Below are 20,502 nucleotides of genomic sequence, written 5' to 3'. Positions count from 1 at the left end.
TAATATGAATTTATTCCCAGCTTTTTATTCTTCAAAAATATCTCGATGTATGCTATAAATTTTATTTAAAATGTTACAAGTTTCTCTAGGTAACAGTAAATTTAAAGAAAGAGTGTGTGTGTTCTGTATAGCCACCAGTGGAGCTGACAAAGGATTCCTTTAGTTAAAACTATCACACATTGAATTTTGAACTACCTTTTAAATACTTAAATTGTCAAGCAAGCATTTTGTACAGGAAGGGTTTTCAGTATATAATTCCCTAATGTAGGTCAATTACAGCTATAACACTTTCCAAAATTTGAATCTCTAGATCAAGAGTTTTTTCCTGGTTGTACATTTTCCTTCTGTGCATTTATTTCAAATGTTAATAAAGTTTTCATCTACAAAAGGTTTAGAATTGACAGAACAAAACTCTTCCTTTTTAAATCATGACAACTACTACTGTTTCTGTCTGCAGGTAGTGGAGGACATGCTAGAGGACGAGGAAGAAGAGGATGACAGAGATGACAAGGTAATTATCTTTCCTAGCACTTGGGTACCTGGGGATGGGAGAATTTAGACATGACACTGTTTTTACAGACAGTTAAAAAAGGAGTTGAAGTGTTTTAGTCCAGAAAATTGGACAGAGCTGTTTATCATCCTAACAATGCTACTGTGTGTTGCAGGAAAGGATAGAGGACTATAAATCCTGCTTTTTTTTTTTTTTTTTTTTTTTTCCCTTTCTTGGTCCGGAGCTGGGTCAAATATTTTTTTCTGCCAGGAACAAAAATAATTCAGCTTGTCTGGAACTTGATAGCTCTTGTGAAGATAACTGCAGTGACAACTGTTTTTGAAGGACAAAAATTTGTCCTGTCTTGAGTATTACAAATAGGGCTGCACTTTAGAAGGAAAATGGTGTAAAAATAGCAACTCCATACTGGTTAAAGACGGGATATTGACATCTATAATTTTCAAAGAATTACTTGGTAGAAGAATGGCTGAAATGTTTTGCACTCTGTATGACATTTAAATAATCACAATTCTCATAGGCATCCATTTGATTTGAAGTTGGCGTAGTGGCCCAGCAAGGCAGGAAACTATTGCAGATGATTCGGCTATTGGAGAAAACTGGTTCACTTTGTAGGCTGCTGGTTGGGTTGAGGATTGCAACCACAGTAAATAACAGCTCGTTTCCACATCTTATTGAGCCAAGCTATGGGACTGCTTGGATTGGTTGTCCCCCAGGGAGAAGGAAAAACCGCAGAAAAGAAATTAGAATGACCTTGCACCACTGAAGCAATGGCTAGCACTGGCAGGACACCTTTCTGGTGAGACAAGTACAGTGCAGATAGTCCTGTTGTTTCTGGTATTTTGATACCAGTGAGATGGTATTTGTGTAAGAAAAGGAAAAAGAAAAGCTAAAAAAATACAGATGATTTTGACCTTCACACACTTCTGTTGTAATAATGCAGTGATTTTTTTCTTTTTTTTCCTCTTTTTTTTTTTTTTTTTTTTTTTTTTTTGTGAGGAGAAAAACAGTGTATCTTAATTTATGCCCTTGACCTTTGCTTCTAGTTGAGATGTACAGTTATATACCACTGTAAGAATTCATATGCTGGCAGCAGCATTTGAAATGTCAGAAAATTCACTGTGATTAGTTAATCCCCTGAATGATTATTTTTCTGCTAGCTAACACCTAAGATCTGAGAGATGATAAAAAAAAGGAGTATTTTCCTCATTCTGTTGCCAGCTCAAACATTTTACAATTGACAGAAAGATATTATGTGAAATTCTTCTATACATCACTTAAATCGTTAGCTACATCATTTCAGAATTGGCAAACACTGTAGTAACAAAACCTTCTTTTACAAAACACATAGGTGATGGTTTTTAACACTAAATGATATGAGCATGCACTTCTGGCAATAAAATATATGATTTATTGCAAAGGTCAGCCATATAGCTGTGAAGAGCTTGTATTTTAACTCAACATGCTGGCTTTGAATCATCATTTCTCTTCTGATAAACAGTGATCTGCCATCCATTTGAGGCCCTTTTCTCCTGTTTGTTCCTGCTTTATTATTAGAACTGGTGCAAAAGTATCATCCCAGTAGTACGTGTGCTCCTGGATATTTTAAATAACTGTGATTAGTTCACGAAGAAAAATGCTTGGCTGCTTGTAGTTTAAGTCAGACACTGTAGTTACAACACAGTTGTTTTTAGAGATTGCTAAACAAACTCCTTAAAAGGGGAAGATGAAGGTGGGAGGCAAGCTCCCCCTCCCTGGTACCCCTTACCCAGTTCTGTGGCTGTTAACAGATGCCAGGCAGATGCACCCAGTTAGAAATATCACTCTAGGTTTCAATGCTGTGATCTAATACTTAGCTTTCTCAAATTGACAATAGAATTCATATATTTTTCTAGATATAGTTACCAATATCAAATAAAAGTAAGAACTAACATTGCCACGTGCATTAAGTGAGCCCCTCTATTGAATATTTAAGAGCTGTCTTTCTGTATAGAAGGTGCTTAGGATTATCTGTATAATTTCAAAGCTGCTTCCATTACTGCAAACATTTTAAATTTTCCTAATTGAATATGCTGTTTGAACTGAAAAGAAAATTGCGCTTCTTAAAAATATGTGGGCTACCATGTATATTCAATAGCCCTCAAAGCAGGCATTATTAGGCACTGTGCTGAACTGTAAAACATAAGTGCTTCTCTAGGACTGAACTTTTTGTTGTTGGAAGTGCAGTAGGGTGTTTTTTCCTTTGTGGTGCACTCGGACATACTCTGTTTACTACTTCGGGTCCTGTTACATCCTTTTGTCAAAAAGAAAGGAGTGCAGTTTCATATTATTCTAATTCACATATGTGTTTTCCTAAAGCTGTGTGCAAAATGAAGTTTTGTGAGAAAACATAGACACATTTTTAACACCAGCTGGTAGTGACCTCTGGCTTTTATTATTTCTCTGTTTTCTCATATGGTAAAATAGAAAAGTCAGGTAAATGGGTCTTCTTATGTGATAAAAGTAAAAAGATTAATAAATGTGCCAAAGCCTCGCTTTAATTGAAACTGAAGCATATGTTGCAAGTATGTAAAATATGTCCCAGATGTTTGACCATGGCTGGTGTCTTTGCTCTCTGTGATTACCACAAGGCAGCTATTAGTCCTGTAACCTTTGGACTTAACGGTAAATGGGGTATTACATGGCACAGAACTGGAGCACCTGTTTTCCATTCAGCAAAGACCCCTGGCAGGCTCTACCTAAGCCTATCCATATGTTTTCATTTAGCAGATTGTTGGGCGATTATGAAAAGTGTCTTTCTTTAGAGCCAGCTTAGATATTAGTCACTTACTTGCAGGGAAAGGGCAACTCCTGGGCTACTTGATGAGGTCCGTGTGGGCGCGCGCTGATGTAGGTTGTGAGATGCGTGATGGAGGGCTGTGGCCCAACACCCCCACATCGCAGGGCTACAGAGGTAATAAGTTGAGGATGATAAGGACTCAAGTGCATGTAATTAGTTAAAGTAGGGCATTTTATCAAAAGTGGTGTGTGCGTTACTGAGAGGAGTTTGACAAGGTAGATATACACAACACATTTGCCTCTAATATTCTGGATTTTTATTTTATTTTATTTTATTTTATTTTATTTTATTTTATTTTATTTTATTTTATTTTATTTTATTTTATTTTATTTTATTTTATTTTATTTTATTTTATTTTATTTCATTTCATTTCATTTTACCCTCTGCTGCAATTAAAGTAGACAGGAGTGTCAATTTAAGGTCACAGGGTGTTTTTTTTAAACTGGAGAATATAAACTTTCATCTTCAGTTACAATATGACTAATAAAAAAATGGCAAGTACACTTCTTGCTGTATCAATTGCAAAGCAATGTTTAACAGTTCATTACTTTTTTTTCTAATTTTGTTTCTTTTCCATGTTACCTATTTAAGAACTGAGATGAGTTTGGCTCAGACATTTGTCCTTAGTTTAATACTAGTTTTTCAAAGAAATAGCACTGGATTCTGCATCCCATATGTTCTATACTGCTTGCTAAATCTATGCCAACCAAAGATTTACAGTTTAATCTGATTTCTCTCTCTCTTCATTTTTTGGCTTCCTTCCAAACACTGGCTCGCACACTATCTTAGCAAATAAGGGTCAGTTAAATTACATGAAGTCAAGTTATCAACAAGCTATCAAAAGTGTCTTTGCACAGTTATGTAATGATAATGTAGTGGTCAATATGCATAATCTACACATGTAATAAAGATTTTAGTTTGTCATTTAAAAAGTCCAGGTACACTTTTCACATAGCTTTATTCTTTGAACAAGTCCCACATAGTTTTCAGATATTTGCAGAGAATTTCAGCTCAGCATTTTGTGGGAAGCACTCAGCATGTCACAGAATTGGGCCAGTGAGTAACGCTACTGTCACAGACTGAAGAGGTAGAAGACACACAGTATGAGCACTATTCTATTTTAATTTTTTTATTAACAGTAACAATATTTTAGTAATACAAAATATTCCAATCATTTGTACTCTTTGATGATTCTCTCTCCAGGCTTTGTTCTTGCAAAGAACAAAATCTATTCAGTTCTCATTCGATATTAGTATGTTTCAAGATAACTAAAAGCTCTTATAATAAAGGATAGTTGAATCAAATTAAAACATTTTAAAGCTTTTAATCATCTTTGCCAGAAGGTACCAACTTTGTTTTCAGGCCAAGCCAAGTTTATAACCTGTCTCAGTAGCCTGTCCTGCCTTTTTTTTTTCCAAGAGTACATCATGAGGAGGAGAAAAGGTAAACCCAATACAGTGTATACATATATATTCTATAAAAGAGAAGCTTGTAATCTATTGTAGTGGAAGTTGATTCCTATAAAACAAATGGTGGGAAAACAAGAAAGAAATAGTCAGTCAGTGGAGTAAAAGGAGGACGTTCCAAAATGTTACTAATAGGCACACAAGTTCAGCTGTAGCTTGATTCCACCATTAGAAAGCTACATTCACTAACATTTAAATATCAGCTGTAAATAATAAAATTTAAACAGCTTGCTGCACATGAAACTGTTGTCCCCTAAAAACTTAGCTAGGTTATCACTACTTATGAAACAAACCTACAACAGAGTACTCTGGAATAATAAGTAGCCACAGAAGTCAAGCAGTTGGTTTCACCTCAGTTTAGTTATTCACAGAGGGGTAGTCATAAGGGTCATGAGGTTTACGTACCTACTAGGAGGGGTGAAGGGGCAGACTGCTTCAGCCCAGGAACTGAAACATCAGCTGATGCTCTTTTCTGATCATCCCAGTCTCAGTCGTGGAGCTAATTCTGCCTGGATGGAACTTGCATCACGTGGGCATTTTGCACAGTCACTTCCTTAGCTTTCAGTTTCATAATTTCATCCCACTCAGGACTAGGGCACCAAAGGGGCTCTCTGGTCAAAGCAGGCACCTTTGAGAACAGATAACTGAGAGATTTTGACCTTGCAGGATCAGGCTTCTTTACCCCAGTGCAGTCAAAATCAGTGTAATAAAACAAATATTAGTGAGATCAGTATCACACTAATATTAGTAAGATCGTTAGTGACATTTATCTTTAAAGTCTGGCACTTTAAAGGTGTGTGAGGTTGTCTCTGGAGGACTGTGGGTCTATAAACTGTTGAACAAATTACACTCCTCCATGTATATGATTTTTTTCACCTGTGAATAATGTAGTGTGGGTAATGTTCTTCATTTATTAAGTAATCCAAGTATAATTCAATAAATTATTAAATTAAATGAAGAATATGTCTTAATTACGTTAGCTGTTTCTGAATATGACATAATTTTGCCCTACATTTTCCCTCTACCCGTAGTATTACTTCTCAGCATAACCAAGCTAAATGACATTGTTTGAGATTAAGCAAAGGTCTGTTTTTACCAAATATTTTACCAAGCTCCTCAAAAAGTGGCAGTATAAAATGATGTGTAGTAAAAGCATCTGTGTGGTCTTCTCAGTGACTCAGGGGAGACGAATGATAAGTGTTAAAGGAAAAGAGCAAAAGCTTTTATTGCTGGGTTCTCACTGAAACCTTCACATGTATGCAGGTCACTTGGCTCCTCACTTCCAAGGGCGTTCATTTGTTATGTGGCTTCAGAAGCAGGGAGAATGAACTATTTCCCATTCTCTAACATATCTTCTAGATTTTCTTTCTAGATGTAGTTGCACACAGACTCATGAGATCCGGGTTCTGTTTAAGCCACTGTCACATACTGCTTGCAAAAGTAAGCAAGCCCCTCTATCCCCTAACATGAGTATTTGTCAGCCACACAAATATTTCTTTAGGTTTATTTGTAACTTCCCATTTTATCCTTCCAAAGAGCAGCCCAAAACACCTGTTTTAGACATGTTTTTTGGTCTTGTCCTACAGCAAAATGTAGAACCCATGATACAGAACAGGTTTTCATTCAAGTTGCACAGAAAGCAGAGGTGGCAATGGATAAGGCACAACTTTGGAAGTCGGGTAGAAGAGTGAGGTGGTTTCAGACGTACTAGCGTGAGGTTGAGTGATTGCTGCTTGGACCCAGTACATGAATGTGGTGAGGTGTGAAATGTGAATGTGCACATGAATGTGAATGAAGGAGTGGCAGAAGATGATGTGGGTGAGGACGATGCCCAGTAATGTGGCTCTCTGCAGCAAGTCATGGTCTTGTTCTTCAGCTGAGGTTTGCTGCTGAGGCCGGCAGCACAGCACAACTGAAAGTCTTTCTTTAAAACTATGTAGGTGCTTTTTGCTTAACTAAAATGCTTGTAAGAAAAAGTGCAATGTGAACTACAAGCATTTCACTGGACAGTTGATCAGGTATTGCTGTGCTTTATGCAGACAGATACAGGAATAAGGGAAAATAAATTGTGGTTTCTTGCAAACAGCATGTATATATTTTGTGTGCAGCTTGACATATCAATGTGTCAGTAGATTTTGCATTGGTTAGTTAATGCTAATGTGTGGATCAGTGAAGAATTTGCAGGACAGGCCATCCAGAAAATGTAATCCTGACAAAATGAGGAAGGCACCCTTGCCCCAAAGAATTTAAGTGCAAAAGCTGCTCCCAGATGAACGTGGTGTGGAATCAGCATCGGCAATGTGCAGCAGCATCCACAAAGACAGAGTGCACTGTGGCAGAGAGCAGTGTCTGCTGCCACTCAGGTTTCATTTGCAGCTCATAAACAGCTAAATTGGGTGTACATAAAGCTTGTGGACAAATACTACATATAATTGCCTTTGTTCTATTTCTTTTTAGTTTTGTAGATATCAATCTTATGCATTTACTGATCACTACTGTAAAAGATGCAAAGGTGTGGCAGTTTAGTGCGCAATCTAAATGAACTGCTGTGATCATCAACTTCAGAAAAATTCAGATATGCTTCCATTCAGAAAGGGGTAACTTTTTCCATCCATCCCAGCAGATGTTTGTGGACATTCAGCTCCTAAGTGACAGAGACTTCAGATATCTAGAGACTTTGCTACGGGCTTTTTGCTACCAGGTACCTTCTGCTACACTGCCCTGCAGTATACTTGCTTTTGGAGAGTTCAAATTATATTTGAATACTTCTGCAGATTCTCCACGGCAGAAAAAGGTTTCTTCCTGTTCCTCCACCCTGAATCCCTTCCTAGTTTCTGCTGGGATAGCAGTTCCATCTTTGCTGATTTGTTTTTGTGGCTTCTTGGTTTTGGTGTCTTTTGGGAACTGGTATATGAAATGCACCACATTTTCTAATGTTCATGCTCCAGAATGATGAAGTTTACAGGCCAATTATTTAAACACATGAACTTTCCAGTAAAGCAGCATTCTAGATTTCAACTTACAAGTGAAGGGAAGAATATATTGCTTTTCAGTGTGGAAAAAATACTGTTACTATTCTGTAAAATTTTCTGGAAAAAATTCTGTTACTATCTACCTTCCTGTACCATAGCTAGCAGAGACTTGAAAATAGCCAGGCAGACAGGTGGCTGTAATGTGAAGGATGAGGCTTTCCTAATTTCTGCAAAACTGTATCCCTGTTTGTGGTGGGAGGTCTGAGCTGGGTAAGAGGCAGCAGTTTGCCAGCACTCAGCAGAAATCTGCAGATTTGCTCCATTTGTGAATTCCCTCGTGCATTCCCATAGAGGAAATGAGCCTGCATCCTTCAGGTGGGGCTGGGACCCACCACGGCTTCTCCTGCTCAGTGTGGGCTCCTGCCAGGTCTGGACTGCATTTCCTTCGGGTTCCCTGGCTTTTCTGCTGAGTCCCATGCTGCAGGCATGGACACCACCTGTGAACCTGGTGGGAGCAGCACTGAGTGGAAGAGCCTGCAGGAGGTGGAACAGGCAGGAGATGGGGATGCAGAGGCAAAAAAAAAAAAAAAAAAAAAAAAAAACAAAGATAGAGACAACCTAGGGAATAGATTGGCACCAGGTGGGCAGGGATGCGGTAAGGAGGAGCCCAGGGGGAGCAGGGGCTGGCTGAGCATCCACGAGGGCGCGTGCAGAGCTAACCTCAAATCTCATAGGTGTTGGTTTTGGAAGACAGCTTCACCACCTCAGTAGCACTTTGGATGTGCAGCCTTTGGTGCACCATCTAGATAGAACAGAAAATTAGAATTTATGGCATATGGAAAAGCAATAAACAGTTCTATTACCACTCTTGCTTAGTATTAAGTGTGGCTTAAGGACTGGGGTGGTATCTGTGTTATCTGTGTGATCAGCAAATGTGTGTTTGACTGGTTTGGGAATAGATGAGGTAATACGATAGGTTAAAATACAGCTGTAGCAGTCTGATAATGCAATGTTTTTTATTGATTGTCTAACTGAGTAACTACACTGGGTATTTGGTTTGCTTGTCACAGTGCTTAATGCCTGGGGTAGTTGAGCAAGTTACTTTTCCACCGAGTTGACCTCAAAGTCCCACAGTCTTTCAATCAAACTCCTCAGATTTCACAAGCTGGCAATTCCTTTCCTTTTCTAATGGGCTGTAGTAAAGAAAATGTGTCACCTTTTGCACCATGTAATACTAAATCAGATCAGAATTCATGCACAATTATGTCAGTGGAAATCTAATATTACAGACTTGCTTATCTCGAGATAGCACATGGAAAAATAAACTTGCACAACTGACAGACTTACTTGATTCTACAGATAGGTTATTTGTAAGTAATTGAGCTGAAGAACATATGTGGATTATTTTCATACATTTCAAAAAGCATATAAGAAAAATGGGTAATAAATATTTATGTATTGTTTCTTTCCTCTTTCTTTTTCTCCTATTTCCTTTCCCTTTTTATCTTTTGTTAGTCTGCTTGAGTGCTAAAGTAACAAAGTCTGGGATGGCAAAAATAGGTTTTATGTTAGCAAACTGTTTTTGTTCTGAAGGCCAACAAGTTTAGAAAAGCAAAATGGACACCACTCATTTATGTAATGTAACAGATACCTAATGGCATCTAAGTAACACAGAGGTCTGAGAAAAAAGCATTCTGTCAAAAAAGTATTGCTTTCTGTTTTTCTTTAACAGTGTGAAAAAGTCAAAACACTGGTGCTAATCTGAAGCTTTCTTGCAATCAGAAATATTTAAGATCAATTGCTCAGTAGATGTGCTTTTTTTTTTTATATTTTACACTAAAAAATGTTGCAGTTCCTCCTACCTCCAGCATACACAGCCATGCTTTGATATCTCCTTAATATATCGTATTAGCTATAATTTAAATTTAAGTATGGAACAGGTCTATTGGTCTTTAATTACTCTTTGGTTGAAATTTTAAGTATCAGTAGGGATAGAAAAGGTAGGGATACTTCAGAATACCTTCTTTGCTGCTGAGTAAGACGCTGATTTCTGATTGGATTTATTTTTTTTTAACTTTTCAGGGAATTCAATATATGTGTATATGTGTGGGTGCACCAAAACATCTTCTTGCCTATTCTGTGAAATGCCTGGTCTGCTCTCCTTTCCACTCTCAAAAAACAAATGCTGAATGAATATTTTAGATCAATATGTAGCATATAGTGAAGATCAAGAAACAGTTTACTCAGCTGTTTTCTGAGGTATAGTGTACTCCCATGCATTTTGATAGAGGAATGGTTTGCATAGCAATAGTTGTGGTTTCTGGACAGTCTATTAAAAAGTAAGATTTTGTAGTCTGTTCAGGGAAAGCTTAAAGCTGCATTATCAAAAATTACATTACATAATATTATAGCCCAAGAGCCAGTTTGTTACTACATAAATTTTAAAAACATTTGTTATCCTGTGTAATCTTTCTCACCCATCTTCTTCAGGATATATTGATTCAGAAGAAAATGTGTTCTCTAGCACCATGAGTTTTTTTGAAGTTTTATGCTGAATTTTGAAGTCTTGGTGCATAAACATGGAAATGGCATTTTCTGCAAGTGCTGAAGTTTTCCTTTTCCCCAGTGGAATGTTGTCTCTTTATTTGAAAACGAACTAAAAGTGTTCAGATGACAGCTGCATACTGTCCTTTTGTTGGTTTGCTTTCTAAACTAATACCTGCAAGACCATGGAGAAGAGCTGCAGTGACTTATAAACAGCTGTATTCAAACAAGACTACAGGTGCTTTTCAAAATAATCTGACCAGGAATGTAATTACTGGTGCTTGAGGAAAGAAACAGAAGACACCAAGCAAATGAGGCCACTTTAAGGTATGAAATGCCACTGTTTTGGAGGCATCCTATTGCAGGAGTTGGGAGCTTACATCCATGAAGAGACCGCTGGAAGCTCCTTGTCTTTAAGACTGATTGTTTTTGAAAGGTCTGGCTGGACTAGTGCTGTATTTTCATCTGATGCTAGTCAGACTTCAGGGACTGTTTATTCATGGACCATAGTCCCCCAAAGCCTCAGACAAATTCCCACAGAATAACAACATACCTGCAAATGTTAGTGCACTCACGTTACTCACAAATCTTGGTCATGCAGGGTGGGTTCCAAGCCAGTGGATTCAAGGGCAGCACTTATTGCTGAAGCCTTCACAAAAATGTCAGTGATAAACCTCTTTGCTAGTAATCAAGCTGTGTGAGACAGTGTCTGTTGATTTAGTTAAAGAACAGTGCAATCCATTCCTGGGAGCCTGGTGGAAGTTGTAGAGTATTTTGGACTTTCCAAATTGCTATCTCCAAATTGGTATTTTGAAAAGGATCTCAAATGTTGTTTCAGAGAGGCATAACCTGTCCACAGAATTCACAGAATTGAAGGGGTTGGAAGGGACCTCGAAAGATCATCGGGTCCAGCCCCCCTGCCAAAGCAGGTTCCTTACAGCAGGCTGCCCAGGTGGGCGTCCAGATGGGCCTTGAATATCTCCAGAGAAGGAGACTCCACAACCTCCCTGGGCAGCCTGTCCCAGTGCTCCGTCACCTTCGCCGTGAAGAAGTTCTTTCACGTGTTGGTTTGGAACTGCCTGTGATCCATTTTGTGACCATTGCCCCGTGCCCTGTCCCCGCAAACCACTGAAAAGAGGTTGGCCAAATCCCCTTGTCTCCCACACTTAAGGTATTTGTAAACATTGATAAGATCCCCCCTCAGTCTTCTTTTCTCCAGGCTGAACAGACCCAGGTCTCTCAGCCTTTCCTCATAGCGAAGATGCTCCAGGCCCCGTATCATCTTTGTGGCTCTCTGCTGGACTCTTTCCAGGAGCTCCCTGTCTTTTTTGTAGTGGGGAGCCCAGAACTGGACACAGTACTCCAGGTGAGGCCTGAGCAGAGCAGAGTAGAGGGGGACGATCACCTCCCCTGCCCTGCTGGCCACGCTCCTTTTAATGCACCCCAGGATCCCTTTGGCCTTCTTGGCCACCAGGGCACACTGCTGGCTCATGGCCAACCTGTCGTCCACCAGGTCCTTCTCCTCAGAGCTCCTCTCCAGCAGGTCCAGTCTGAAGAAATACCATTTCTTACAACAAATGGTGTAATGTTACAAAAGCATTATAATGCAAGGAAAGGTGCCACATTTTAGAAGATATGATACGTAGCACATAGTCAAATATTTTTCCAGGTAACCAAAACAGAACACTTCTAAAAGGTAGAAAGTAATTATTGAACCCTAGATGTTTAGCTTTGGTTTCTGATTGTGGTTTTGTTGTTGGTTGGTTGGTTTGTTCTTATTGTTGGTTAGTTGTTTTTTAATCAACTGCATTGGCTTTTTAAATTAATTTTCCTACCTGTACAATGTTCATAATCTACTCTTAAGAAAGTGATTTTTTTTTTTCCTACCAACCCACACCAACCCCTCCTTAACTGAGACATTGGAATATTTATTTTCCCTAGACTTTGTTGGGAAAGGAAAAAGTTTTAATATTGCACTTCCAGATCATTAACAGGTGTTACTGGAAGTACCTCATATGCATAAGAATGTTTTACAGAGCTTTTTTTTTTTTTTGTCTATTCTGATTTTAATAGTGAGACATTAAGAGTATGGTTTCAGATTGTTAGCATTCAGAAGTCTGTACATGTGTCCTGAAATGGAGAGGAGAAAGAAAGATCTTTCTCTTTTTCTTTCTTTAAATATATCTTCTCCTACCTACATCCTATGCATTGGCTAAGCATAGTGCCAAATCCCGAGGGGATTAAGCCTGTGAATGATGTCATTTGTGAGACATATTAATAGTTCTAGAAAATTACTATTTGATAAGGAGCAGGACCATGCAGTAACACTTTAAGAAAATATGGGATGAGTGCATCAGGAGAAAACATACAGGGAAGGCAGAAAATAAAGAAAAACTCCAATGTGTTTCACCTATATAGGTGAGCACAATGACTGAAGAATTTGAGAGCAAATTGTCCGTAGAGCTTTGTATTCAAAGAGCATTTTAAAAATATAGCTATGATTTGGGTAAATCAAGTGTCTAAGATAATAAGCACACAGCAGCTTGGAATTTATGGCCAACTGAATACGATTCAGTGCACAAGGGATTATTTTTGCCCCACAAATTCACAAAGCAGATTGAAGTTCAGAAAACCTAAGTGATCTTTGTTCACAGATTGTTTGGGTGAAAAAAAAAAAAACACAACAGAAACATCCAGTCTGTGTAATTTCACGAGACTTCTTGAAGATCCGAAGTTAAAACAAACTTTAACTGGAAAAAAAAAAAAGAAAAAAAAAAAAAAGATTAGAAAATCTATTAGGACCTTTTTATGGAAAGAAGTAAGGAGAGCAAAAAGGGGACAAATTCATCAGCTAAAAGGCATAATGGGAATAAGAAATTCCAGAACTTGAACAGCAAAGAAGACAATGCCAGGGAGACAATGTATCTGTAGTGCATGAGGAGGGAAATACAACAAAATGTTTAAAATCTATCTGATATTGGACATCCTTTAAAAATGTTCTCAGCTATGTAAAACAGAAAAAAATAACAGTTTAAAAGGAAACATGATGCATTTTTAATGACTGATTTGGGGGAATACTTGGAAGTGATGCTTAGACTGGTAAGAGAATTATAAGATCTTCCTGTTCTAATGACATTTCTTTTCCAAAATTCATGGCAAACTAAGAGAGTGCTGAAAGAGTAGAGAGAAGTGCATTATATTTACCATTTTTAAAACTGAAGAGGGGATTGATCATGACCATTTTTGTTCTCTGTAAACTTAAAGAAAAAGTGTCCAAACTTAAATTTATTCTCTCATTTGCACAAAGAAGCTCAGAAAACTTCGTGATGAACCCTTGGGACCACTGACATCAGTGAGCTTCACCTACACTGTTGTGTGCTGCCCACTGTAACATGTTTTTTTTGTTGTTTTGTTTTGTTTTGTTTTCATTTAAAAGGGTGATTTAGAGATCATGAGATTTACCACACGTTTGCTCTCCTTGTCGGCACTATTGGATTATGATAACAATGTGTACTTTCATTTGGAAGCATGTGATGATTATTTTTGATCAAAATAGTCCCCAAAGACAGTACCAGGATTTGGACATCCAGGTTGGTTTCCGTACCCCCTGTCAGTTTCCCAGGAACCTTAAGAGGGGTTAGTTTCCACAATCTGATCATTTAGAAGATATATTCAGAAAATATTAATGAAGAACATTCAGAAAATGCAATATTATATTTTTCAAAGGTAATGAAAGATAAATGAAAGAGCCTAAAATCAGTAGGATCAGAGAAGAGTAAAACTCCACGTTCTTATTTCAATATCCTTTTTTTTTAAAAAAAAAATTATTTTATTTTTTAATGAGGTTGTTTACAAGGACAAGGTCTGTAATGGCTTCCCTGGAGTCAAAAAGCATGTGTTTCCTCAAAGACGAAACTAAACAACAGAAATACTGTTGCTGTTATGCTCTACTAATATCCTGCTTTGCTTTCTCCATCATTTATAGAGAGAGGTTAGCACTCCAACACACTTCTGCTACCTTGATATGCAGAGTTATTCCTTTCCTTTGGAGATGCTGAGACCATCCAGTCATCATACCTGTCTTATGAGCCTGGCATGAGATTATAAAGTCAGCAATTTTTGCCAGGTTACATTCTGCTGGTATTTTGAAAGGCTTTTGACTTCCACCGTCTTTATCTTCCTTCTCCCTCCCCTTCTCAATGTACAATTCTTCCTGCACTCAAGGAGGAAATTGGAAGAGTGCTTAGATATGCTAAATTACCTCCAGTATAACCTATATATAATTTGCAGCATTTAGTTATCACTGTTGTTTTACAGATTTAGATCTCTCTTTATACCAGTTAAATGGTGGCTGAGCTTTTTTTAAATGTTTATTGAAAGTAACATTTGTAATAACAGTATGGAAAAACAGAAGTGTGAATGGGATTGAAACATTTTGTTTCACAGCATCACAGAGTGGTGGAGGCTGGAAGGGACCTCCAGAGATCATCTGGTCCAGCCCCTGCCCAGCAGGATCACCTGGAGCATCTTGTGCAGGATGGCACCCAGGCAGGTCTGCAATATCTCCAGAGAAGGAGACTCCACAACCTCTCTGGGCAGCCTGTTCCAATGCTCCATCACCCTCAGAATAAAGAGGTTTTCCTCATAAAAATTGAATGGCTTCCTAATAGTATTTCAGATGAATAATTTGGATCTTTCCCTTAAAGATGTAAATCATTTCCAATTGCAATACTTCTGTTTTTCTCCATAATATTAGAGAAGATGGGGAGGGGGAAGCACATCACTGTGACTGGATTTGGCAAACAGCACTGATGCCACATAGATGGAATACAAAGAATTTGGAAATAAAATAACTGCTTGGAAGACAGTATTAAGTAATAGCCTCTTGCTGTCAAGCAGATCTCTGCCCTTTTGAAGCCAGGACTGGATGCAATGACACAGTGCTGTACAAAATGGTGCCCTTGTGTCAGTGGGGCATTTAGGCATTTGCAAATGCAGACAAGAATACAACATGTTGAGAACTGAGGAAGGTCAGTAGCACCCATGTGTGAAAGGTAGAAAATAATGGTAATAACCAGCCTTGAAGAAGGTGGCTGCCTCTTTATACTAGTTTTCTGAGAGAGAGTGCCCAATTTACACTGGTTTAACGAGGCTTGCTTTGTTATCTCACATGCTCTGAGGTAATTGTTAACGTAGTATTTAGTGCTTTTTTGCATTCTTCATCCACCCTCTGTGATGCAGCAAATGGGTTTTCTGGCCCTGCTGCAGGGTGTGCTCCTCTGGGGACACGGAATACCTGCACTGATGGGTCCCCGTGCCCCTTCCTAGGGCAAACAACAAAAAAAAAGTCTTAATAATGGTGGTTGGTACTATTACTATTAATTATTAATATTACTGTTACTGTCATTTATTAATATTAATACCGTTAATAATAAAGAACTTGATCCATCTCCCTGCGGTGGGGAGCAATCTCAAACAAAGTCCTGGAAGCGTGCTGAAACAGGCTGTGCCACCTCCAGTCGACATGGGAACTTCCTTAAATTCCCTTTGCATTAATATAATACCACGGGGCATTTCCCAGGTGCTTCCAGGTACTGCAGAAAAATGCTTTGCACTGCCACACACTTCTGTTTTCAAATAAGCCTTGTTAGTGAATTCTTTCCCTTCTTCTCCCCCAAAGCACAACATTAATGTTTTCCACCCAACAGGAATCAAAAGTAGTAAATTCAATAAAAAGGGAATGAAATTTCTGGGCTGAGGCTATGTGGGACCTGTGAGCTCAGGAGTGCCAGCTTCTCCAAAGCTGAGAGTTGTGGTGAAAGGGAAGCTCTATTCCTCAGCACAGGGAAGAATTTCCTGCCAAACTTTGGGGCACTGACTGGCAGGATCTGATTTCTAAGCTCTTCTGTCATGTAAATTACAAGTAAGCAAACTCTAAGAAAATTGCTGTTGTGTTTTTATAGGCAGAGCAAAGGTTCTCAGGTGATTTACAGCTTGAAATCATGTTGGAGATATTCTGATTTCCCCTCCTCCCTGAGAAAGCTGGTGATCTTAAATATTTGTTCTCGTACATGCTGCTGTACAACCATGTAATAAAAATTAATCTATTTCAAAGCATGTGTTGGCAGACTTCAAGAGAAGGAAACATAAAATAGCTGTTAGGACATAACTGTTGGTGTAAGTGAATAATGTTACAGCCATAAGTATGCCATTTATTCTCTTAAATTCAATCTTCATAACTAGAAAAAAAATGATAAAATTAAGTGTTTATTTTTCTGGTATGTGGATGGTTAGCCAAAAGCGTGTGGTTTTTTTGTTTTGTTTTTTTGTTTTTTTTTTTCCTTTTAGAAGAAATCAGCTCTGTAGCTGGAAAGCATTTATGTGACCTCTTTGTTCAGAAAGGCTTTGGAAGTTCTGTTTTCACTGTTTGGAGAAGTTGAAAAAGCAGGAGAGTTTTTATTGTTGTTGTTCACATCTGTGCAAACCCTTTTAGAAAGAAGTGGACTTTATTTCTCAGTATTTTTTCTAGTGTACAATACCAGCACTTCCTTGATTCTGTCCATTGATTTCTTGTTTTTCTACTACTACTTTGACAGCTTTTAACAAAGATGCAGTATCTCAACTAATAAACAGCAAAGATTTCAGCTTATGTTTTATATCCTGTTTTCATAGTGACTTTATTCTGTCTCGAAGTGTTCTTGTTTGAGTTCTGTGAGAAATTTTAACTGTGTTGTGTTTCTGTCTGAAATGACGGGTAGTTGTTCTATGCACTATTCTGATAACCTTTTTCACAGGAAAATTTCCATATGCCTAATTCCTCCATTAGTTTTATTAATCTCTTCATATTAATAATGTTCTGGCAGTGATCTCCACCACTGAGTTTTGCATGGTATCAACAGAAGAATTCACTTTTACCAGTTTTACCTCTGCTGCCTTTCCAGTTGGTGGAACATTTCTCACTAGTGCCTTCTGAGAGTAATTAAGAGCCCCTATTAGCTTTCCCTAAACCGTTCATTATTTTGAATATCTTGATTATGTTCATTCATCTTCTGTATAAATTAAAATGTCCTAGTGTTTTCTGTAATTCATTGTCTTATTTTTCTTTGCAGAATTTTTATGATTTCAATAGCTCCTGTCTCTATTTTTTTTCTGGATCAGCTTTTTTTTTTTTTATTTTTAACTTGAGTTCAATTCTTCAGCTGAAATTATCTCATCAGGTTATATGATGTCATTAGGTAAAGTTAAACCACCAGTGTTAGGCATACATTTAACCTGGTTATATTCCTCAGAAATTTGACATCACCTCCTTTAGTAATTCTGTCACCTATAAATTTGGTGGTTCAACCTTCTTTCTTCTTGATGTGGATTAATAAATACATTAAATAACATCAGCTCTAGTATCAAATTTTATGATAGCTCACTATTAATCTTCTGAAATATGTCTGCTTTTTTACCTCTTTCTCCTGCTAGGTTATTTTAATACCCTTTCTCTTTTAGGAGCAGTGTAAAAGATTTCTTTGGAGAACAGTGTAAATTATCATTCGCTTTTCTGGTATTGTTTGGTCTGGTTTTCCATTCTGAAATGTTTCAGTAACTCAGTCACAAATAATTTAAAAATTCCAGACTGCCCTTCACACAGTGCTTTTAAAAACAGTCTATGTGGGGCCTTGAATTTAAGCCCTACTCCTAATTTCTTGCATCTGTATTCTTTGTGGAGGAGCCAGCAGAGGTTTCCCATAAGGGTTGTGGCATAGGATCTGCTTCAAATCAAGCATGTTGGTAAAAGAGGTTATAGAACAAATCAACAAAATGAACAATAACAAATTATTGGGGGCTGGATGGCATTTGCCCACAGGCTCTGAAGAGACCTGTGGTAAAACAGCTGCACCACTAACAGCGGTGTGGGTGCCCAACATCCATGTGGGTGCAGACCGAGAGGCTCGTGGAGGGAAAGGCCATTAGGAGTTATAGGGAAGAAGGATCCATCCTGTTGCGCTGGAAGCTGCTGAACCTCCGTTCTCCAAATGCCTGGAAAACATTCTGGGAATCTCAGTGTCTGCTTGACCTCCACCTCCTTTTTTCTGCAGTTCTCTGCTGCTGAATGCTCTTCAGCAGAGTGCAGGAGCAGTCCTTCCATGTATTTAATAGCAAACAACCCCAGCATAGTCTGGGTTTTCCTAAGTATCATCCCATACAAATGTGGCCCTGTACAAAAAGCTGTTTTAATCCAGTGCAGGTGCTTACTGCGGTGTATTTGCTAACTGTTATGCCACAAAGTCTAGATATCTGAAGTGCCTGTCTGCTTAATTTCAAGCTGTCAGGCTGGAATACTGTAGAGATTTTTTTCTGGAGGAGTGATACCTGCTCTCTGCCTTTTTTTCTTTGGAAAAAGTGTGAATACAGTATATCCTCACAGCCAGTTGTTGCAACGATGATAAAAATTTCACAACCCTTCTCCCTGTTTACTTAGTATTGCTGTGCCCCAGATATGACAATGTGTGCAGATCCCAGAGAAATAATGAAATCTATGGAAAGCAGGCACATAGGAGAAAAAAGGCATTATATGATGGCAGCTTTATTCCCTGCTGCTGTTGGACTGCAAATGGGTACCAAGTTTGCAACCGAGGCTGAAAAGCATTTAAACTTTGTTTACTAGACAATAAATAATACAGAAACTGTTTGCTGAAAGTTGAAGATGAGAGCTTCTGTTGAATTCTTGTACTCTGGCTGGAGGTTGCTTCTTTGTGAGTTGTCCTCAAATAAGTGATGAGTTGATGGTGATTTTTTTTAATTTTTATTTTTATTTTTTAAGGCCTAATTTGTCTCCTCTGCTGAAAAGGATGACTATAGTGTATTCTAAAGAGGCTGGTCCATCTCAGAGATCATGCAGTAACACAGTCAGACGGCAGTGGCAGAACTGGGGAAGCAGGAGATGATGGCATGGCACTCATACCCATCTGTGGGCAGCTGGTGGCAGCAAAGCTTTGAAGCTGTTAGAAGCTGGTGACATCCTACAAGGATCTTTGGCATTTGTGGAAATGCCAGGAAGGGATCAGGGATCTAGGAGGGAAGAGTGGCTGGAGACTGACTTTACAATTTACAGTTTTCTCTCCTGAACATAAACTCATGTTGCAAAGGGTCCAATCCCAACAGGAGTCAGCATGCTTTGAATGCCAACTCTTTCTTCAGCCTTTCAAGTGCTAAACGCTGTTGGGTGCCCCTTTTGCTCATTCCTAGAAGCTTGTCTTATACATTGGTTTGCTTAATGCCCAAAATCCACTCTGAAATGTTAAACTTCAACAATTTGTTAGTTTGTTGTCAGGCTTACTACTCCTTGCAGGTTTCCTAGCCCCCCTTGCTCCTAGGATTTGTATATCTGTGGATCTTGCCACTTCCAGGTTTTCAAATACCACAGTAGGCAGGTTAGTACATGATGAGAAAAGAAGTGGTGTGGAGAAATGCACGTGACGTGGTGACTGGTTAAAGTACGTTGTTTATGTTTTTCTCCAGAAAAGCACATAAATTCCATTAAACACCTATTTTTCATCTTCTCTATACAAGACATCTTGGCTATTTTTTCCTGCTTTGTTTGTAGGATTTAGTATAAATAGTATCATTTGTGATCCACTGTACTTTGTATGTCATGAGTACTCAGTGGGCAAGTTAATATTGCCTGAAGACTGGCAAAGTTCTGTGCTTCAGGCCATTTATTTTTTTCAGTTACTATTCTAACATTACATTAATCATCCGGATTTTGTATTTAATTTTAACAATAGTTTGTTTTTCTTCTTCATTCTAGGGTATCCTCATTAATTATCATTTCAGCTGATGAAGTTTCGTTATTTGTTTCTCAAAAGTAAACTCACCTGAAGTGACTGAGGACAAGCTGATAGCTTTTTCTCCAAGGTCTTTTATTGTAAAGTAACTGCTGTATACATACAGTACACAGTCAAAGTTTTTGCTTTAAATACAGATGTTTGTTTTACTGAAAAAAAAAAAAATGGACATTTGTGTAAATATTTGCCTTTGAGCAACTCTTTTTTAATTTCTGCTATTCTATTCTGCAGTACGTTATCAGAATATACAAGCCTCCAGAATGTGAACACCTCTAAGTTTTCAGTCAGAGTATAATTTACTGTGGTCCAGAATAAATATGTGCTTTTTTTTTCCTTC

The 20,502-nt window shown here is 38.2% G+C and overlaps 1 protein-coding gene across 1 annotated transcript in view; it reads left to right on the top strand.

Moving 5' to 3' along the window:
- The window catches only part of MCTP1 (multiple C2 and transmembrane domain containing 1), a gene marked incomplete at both ends in the record, with an annotated part of 279,396 nt that overhangs the window by 240,384 nt on the left and 18,510 nt on the right, over positions 1–20,502 (top strand). The window contains one exon of the mRNA XM_084304750.1: positions 458–511. Coding sequence (XP_084160876.1) covers positions 458–511 — 54 coding nt within the window. The remainder of the gene's footprint in view (positions 1–457; positions 512–20,502) is intronic.

Source organism: Netta rufina (genome assembly GCF_964035555.1).
Source record: "Netta rufina genome assembly, chromosome: Z".
Lineage (NCBI taxonomy): Eukaryota > Metazoa > Chordata > Aves > Anseriformes > Anatidae > Netta > Netta rufina.
The sequence above is the reverse complement of the archived record's forward strand: the minus strand, read 5'-3'. Positions and strand labels throughout refer to the sequence as shown.